The 6,240-nt window shown below is 37.5% G+C and overlaps 1 protein-coding gene across 3 annotated transcripts in view; it reads right to left on the bottom strand.

Moving 5' to 3' along the window:
• Nucleotides 1-4,942, bottom strand: part of hyls1 (HYLS1 centriolar and ciliogenesis associated) — a 10,838-nt gene extending 5,896 nt beyond the window's left edge. Inside the window, exons 1-6 of one of the 3 annotated variants that reach the window (XM_085458141.1) lie at nt 4,654-4,942; nt 4,120-4,274; nt 3,346-3,465; nt 3,187-3,260; nt 2,769-2,971; nt 1,969-2,024 (exon numbers count right to left, since the gene is read on the bottom strand). In XM_085458141.1, coding sequence (XP_085314267.1) covers nt 1,969-2,024; nt 2,769-2,971; nt 3,187-3,260; nt 3,346-3,465; nt 4,120-4,219 — 553 coding nt within the window. In that variant the 5' untranslated portion in view covers nt 4,220-4,274; nt 4,654-4,942. Of the gene's footprint in view, nt 1-510; nt 1,779-1,968; nt 2,025-2,768; nt 2,972-3,186; nt 3,261-3,345; nt 3,466-4,119; nt 4,275-4,653 lie in introns of those variants that run through there. The other 2 variants (XM_085458140.1, XM_085458142.1) reach the window with 2 other exon arrangements.
• Between the last annotated feature and the right edge of the window lie 1,298 nt (nt 4,943-6,240).

Raw genomic sequence — 6,240 nt, forward strand, 5'->3', positions numbered from 1 at the left:
TAAAATGAGCATTTAGATCAGTGAGAAGCTTAAGTCTCACATCGATTACTAACACACATGAACACCTCATTATTTAAAACACTCGACCTGTTTAACAGAAGTATTTATTTTGTAATAGTACATATATATGTTAGAAAATAAGGGAAAGCATAATCAGCCCACCTTTTAAACTTTTCATATCAACACTAATTGAGAAGTCAATTTACAATTAATGTGATGTTGAAATTTAATACCTGCATTAAAAATGTACATCTTATATCAAGAAATTTAACTCTTTGAAAAATTGTTTTCATACAACATGTATTTATTTTTCTGAATATAAATTCAATAACCTTTTTTTAAATGTCCAAACTGGGATGTAATTTATTATTCAAAGCTGACCTTTTTATGGCTAAATGCCCAAAAACATGTAGCCCATTTCTGAGCCTCTGACCAAACAGCAAAAAAAAACAACCTCCTTACAGTAACAAGTATCATGACGTGCTGATTTAGAAGCTGGAAAACATTTACCCCTGTCCTGTCTGAGGTTTCCTTCCCACTCTGCACACATGTTGCCATACATCATGGTCGAGCTAATGTTCACTCTGGAGTCAATAAACTTGATGTCTTTGTTGCTCGAAGACTCGTCTGGATCTTCACACTCCGCTTTTCCTCCGACGTCTTTCTTGACATTATTGAACCCATGAAGGTCGTGCACCTCTATTTCTTGTTTTTGCTTCTCGTTCAGCCGGAACATGTCTTCAGCCTGAACAGTGCGATGCTGTTCTTTTGGTGCTTTCTTTTCAGATGCCGCATGTAGATCGCACTCCTCCTCACCTGCCTGCTTTTTCTTCTGTTCCGAATGCACTTCTGTGATGTGGATGATTTCTCTACAGCACGCCACATTATCAAAAATCTTGCTGACCTCTAACACAGACAGTTCATTGAAGTCTGGCTTATGTGTAGGTTCAATAAAGTCGCCAAAGCTGCTGAGTGACCGACTGTCCTCTTCGTCCTCTCTCATCTCAGACAGACTATCCTGATCAAACTCTGTTATGGTGTGGTCATCTCTGTACTCTGCTCCCTCCTGCCCCTCTGGTTTGTAGGTCCCGTAGCCAGAGGTCATCAGACTTGGTGCGAGACTATCTGGACTGCTACTACACCTTTCTTCTTCCTCCTCCTCATCGTTATTTGTCTTATCCAAACTTTCCTTGCTGAAGTTGCTCTGGTTGTTCAACCCACTCTTTACCTCCTCTGAAGCCCCCTGAAGTAAATCTTCTGCATCGGTGGCTGGTTTAGAGTCAATCATTCGCTCAATCTCATCCTCTTCTTCTTCTTTCTCCTCATCTCCATCAGACCAAAATGAGGAGGAAAGGGAATTCTTGTCATCTTCACTCTCTTCGTCTGACTGAGTGCTGCACATTTTGTACATGTTGAGTTTGCACTACAACTCAGGTGTATGGAGTGTGTGATCTGAGAAGGCACAGGACTTAAGGAAGTAGCTAAGAGGATTAGCTGAAGCCTCAAAAGCTTCTTCTCACTGGAACAGCGCCCACTGCTGCTGACCAAAAGGAATTACACTGCTGCATTTACTCTTTAATGCTGCTTGTTTCAATAGTTGTTTCTTATTGTGAGACAATGAAGGCCAGGGTTCAACTATAAACATGAAACTTCGGATAAAACTTGTTGTGATCCATAAATACAAACTGGATGTCTACAGCAGTACTCAGTCAATTTATTCTTTCATTTTCTTCTTGAAATTATTTCTGCACTTCAGTTTACCTATTTTTTTTTTATTCTAATCTAGTTATAGTAAAGCTACCTAAAAAAAAAAAAATCCCAATTTGATTAATAGTACACAGTACAATTGTACATTACAGCTTTGTGAAAACATAAAATCGAACATTATTACTTATTATTTTAGAACAATAAACCTTAAAGCAGATGATCAGAAGATATTACAGATTTTTGTCCATTAGTTTTTGTTACCTGAGTCTTCACTGTAGACTGATTCATCACAGACAAGTGACTGTCCTTTGTGTTTCCTGAGGGGCGGGAAGCATAATTAGAGTTGAAGACCTTCTCCATTTGGCACATCTGGAACAAGTCATATCTCCACAATAAGTTGACTTGTTCCAGATGTGCCACAAATTCCCTGTTAGTGTTAGCCAATGAAGAAATGATATAAAAAGAGAAGAATATGTCAATGATTAAAAAAACAACTTAAATTTGAATACCGACCTGCGATATAAATTGGAGATCGGTGTCAGAGATGATGAAAAACACGGGTTTTATTTCATATTTATTTAAAATCTTGGGCTAAACTGTAATAAAGTTTAAAGTTTAAATAAACTGTAAAAAAATAAAACAGACTAATCCAGACAGTAAGCACATAGGCCCATAAACCCATAGACTCTTTCACTCGTGAGCCATTAGTGGTTACAGAGCAGAATAACATGAAAAAAACAAACAAAAATAAACAAACAAACTTGTTCTTTGGTAATCAGAACAAAATTGTATCCGGAAAGCTGTTTCCTAGAAATGCATGAAATTCTACTCTTTACGTGCTTTTTTTATTAATACAAAGAAAAATCCAGCTGCTGCTAGTTGGAAAGACAAATAAAACTAAAATTAACTAATGTGTGTGAATGGGTGGATGACTGGATATGTAAAGCGCTTTGGGGTCCTTAGGGACTAGTAAAGCGCTATATAAATACAGGCCATTTACCATTACCAAATTAACTCTGGACAAACAAATGAAAAAATTAGCACACGATTCGTAAAACTACCTCAGAACTTTTCTCTTGATGAAGTGTCTCCCCTGGGTGTCTGGGGTAGATGTGTAGCTATCTGTCAGTGGTGAGTGGATGGTATCCTCAAGATCCTGCTCCACCTGAAGCCTGCTTGGAGCACCTGGAGGGAGCTTGAGCTTCTGGGCCACCGAGTGTTGAGCGTACGAGTCATAGTCTCCGTTATAACAGTTGATGAGCGTCTGGGTGTGACATTACATGCTTTTAATTTATTGCACATGCCTGACACCATTACAATTAAGACTATGTTTGTTGTCCAATCAAAGTAGTGCTACTCATGACATGATTTTATGTGGCAACACATTAACAGCATTTGGCTCAATAGAGCAATGAATGCAAGAATAAATGAATATAATATAAAAACATATCTTGTATGTTATGAGTCATTAATGCTTACCTTTCTGGCATGGTCTGTACTGCCTGCATGTAGGAAGAATGATTCACTAGTGCCTTTAAAGCAGTGTGGACTAACTGTGGAGAAAAACAGAGCTCAAGTTAGATGTTATTAAGTGTTATAAAAGTGAAATACTCAAAATCACAAAGTGAGTGCTCTGACCCTTTTCTTTGGTATAGGCAGGGGGACTTGGCTGAGGTGTAGTTGCCTGAGATTTGGCATTTATCTCATTTGATGAGGAAAGGCCTTTCCACTCCCCTCGTCGAACCAGCTCATCCAGATCTAATCACAGAAATGACAGTTTCCCCTCAATATTTACTGATTAACATGTCTGCAATCATTTCCTGTAATGCCTGTCATTTCCACATCTATTTCTATTATTACACTCTACCAGAGTAGCTCTGCATGATTCACAGTTCAAAATAATCCTTAACTTCTGTGCAGCCCCTCAGTTCATCTATAGTGTGAAACAACTGTTTAATTTCATCTCTCTTTAGGCTAACTTTCCTCTGATTAACTGCGCCTCAGAAACTGATGGTTTGAACAACACGTGTGCCCATACTAGAGTTGTGCTCCTGACATAACCACATAAGGGAAATCCATTATCTAAGACAAGTTACACCCCCTCCCCCAAAAAACAATTACTCAACTCTTTGAAACTCCTAAAGTCTGAGCTTTTTACTCGCAGAGATTACTTACTGAGCTAATTTTTTGAAACTTTGATTATGTTTAATATATGACAGAAAATTACTGAGCTCATTATTTGAAACTTTTATGTTTAATGTGAGTATATGACAGAAAATTAAGAAAAACAAGAGATCAATTCTTAGAATTAAAAATGTAAATAATCAGTGCACAATAAATATATTAAACTGCAAAACAATATGGCAATGTGAGTTGGGAGGTTTAAGAAGGGTTGGTAGATATATGTTTAACCTTGTTTAAATTCACGCAGCCTGTGCTTTGGTATGTTTTTGTAGCCAAGGAGGGCTAACTGTTCTTGAATTTCCTCCTCTGAGAAATCCAGATTGTCCATAATATTTCCAGCTTCCAGTCACTGATATGAAAACAGTCCTACATGAAAAAAAAATCTAAATCAAACACAAAGACAAAACCAGATATGCAGGATGCAAGATGTTATGTCATAAACAAAATGTTCTTTTGATACATGTAAAGCTTTTCAAACACGTTTTACGCATGGGCTTTTATCACAGTGTTGGACAATGAGACACACTTTTGGTATGATTACTAGCGCAGTTGCAATTTTAACAAACAGTCTGTAGATACTCTATAACAAATATCAAATAAACCAAGAGTAAATAAATAAGTCTAACATCTGCGTTGATTTCCTACTGTCCTAACAACAATTCAAAACTGATTTTACAACAGCTGTTAGCTAGCTTGACTAGCCGTTCCCAACCAGACATAAAGAGAAACGATGTTAACTAATTTTAACTTGTCCGTTCTCACCTTCACACAAGCCGGTTAGGTGTTAGCGTGAACCCATCCTGCTAATGTTACCGGTGTAGTTTATCGAAGTAGTAGTTGCGCTTTATTGTTTGTACAGAGTTAAACACTCAGCACCAAGACAACGGCCGTAAAGAGCTTTGAAAATGACGCCTGCTAACGTCATTGACATAAACATCCGGTCTTTTTCTTCTTCGTTGTACTATTTAGCGATTGACGAGTCGACGCATTACCACCTCTAACTGGACTGGAAAAGTACAACGACGATAATAAATAGTTCTCACAAATCACATTAATCATCCTCCCAGATAGGAACGCCAGGGCACGGTGTGTGAGAGGAAAATGTTAAAGTTGCTTTAATAATATCTTAAAGTAAATGAGGAACTGATTTTGAGGTAGTATATTGCTGTAGTTTTTAGTTAAAATTGGATATTCAATCTAATTTATCAATGTTGATGTTTTCATCAAATATTAAGCAAACACATTTGCACAACAGTAATATAATATACTAATATAATTGTAATATATTGAAAATTATTTCTTTAGATGATGTAATTAAAGAAACATGATGGATTGACATTAGAACTGAACATTTACCGTCCGTCCATTGAGCCATTTTCTTATGCTTATCTTTATGAGGGTTGCAGGGCTACCGGAGCATATCCCAAGTGCTATAGGGTGAGAGGCAGTTTCCTGCTTCCTGTACAGAATGTCAGTCTGTCGCAGGGCAAACACAGAGAGACAGACAGCCATATGCACTCACATGTACACCTATGGAGAAATTAGAATCGCCACTTAACCTAACCCCACTAATTAATGGTTAGTTAGTGGATTGAAATCTGAGACTTTCCATCTTAAATGCACATATTAAACAAATATGTAGGGCTGCTTTCTTCCATTTCAAGAGTCAAGATTGAACATTCTTTATTTGTCACATGCATAGTTATACGAGAACAACACGTAGTGAAATGTGTACTGAAAAGCTCCTTGACTGTGCAAAAAGAGAACTTAATAAACAGTAAGTGAATATGTACAAGGATGACATTCAGTAAGTGAGTGAATTACATACATTAAGTAAATGCATTGAGTGTTTCTTCTTCAGTTACCTTTCTCACTCACTATGTCATAATACACCCTCTTAGCATTGAATCATACTTGTTATCAATCTCTGGCTCTCTTCCACAGCATGTCTTTATCCTGTCTTCCTTCTCTCACCCCAACCAGTTGCAGCAGATGGTCCCGCCCCTCCCTGAGCCTGGTTCTTCCAGAGGTTTCTTCCTGTTAAAAGGGAGTTTTCCCTTCCCACTGTTGTGCTTTCTCAAAGGGGGTCATATGATTGTTGAGTTTTTCTCTTTATATATTATTGTAGGGTCTACCTTACAATATAAAGTACTTTGACGTGACTGTTGTTGGCGCTGTATGAATAAAATTGAATTGAAAAATAAATTGAAGTACAATACAAATAAGTGGTGTAGTTGGGCACAAACATGTAAAGGCCCCCACCTCTATCATTTAAAGCTATACCACCATAGTTCATTTAGGGCTTCTGTTAGCAGAGTTGGACCTTAAGTTGATGTTGAAGGCCCCACA

This window comes from Copadichromis virginalis, linkage group LG6 (genome assembly GCF_057382275.1).
Source record: "Copadichromis virginalis isolate Kocher_CV1m ecotype Utaka linkage group LG6, C_Virginalis_male_GT1.1, whole genome shotgun sequence".
NCBI classification, from domain to species: domain Eukaryota; kingdom Metazoa; phylum Chordata; class Actinopteri; order Cichliformes; family Cichlidae; genus Copadichromis; species Copadichromis virginalis.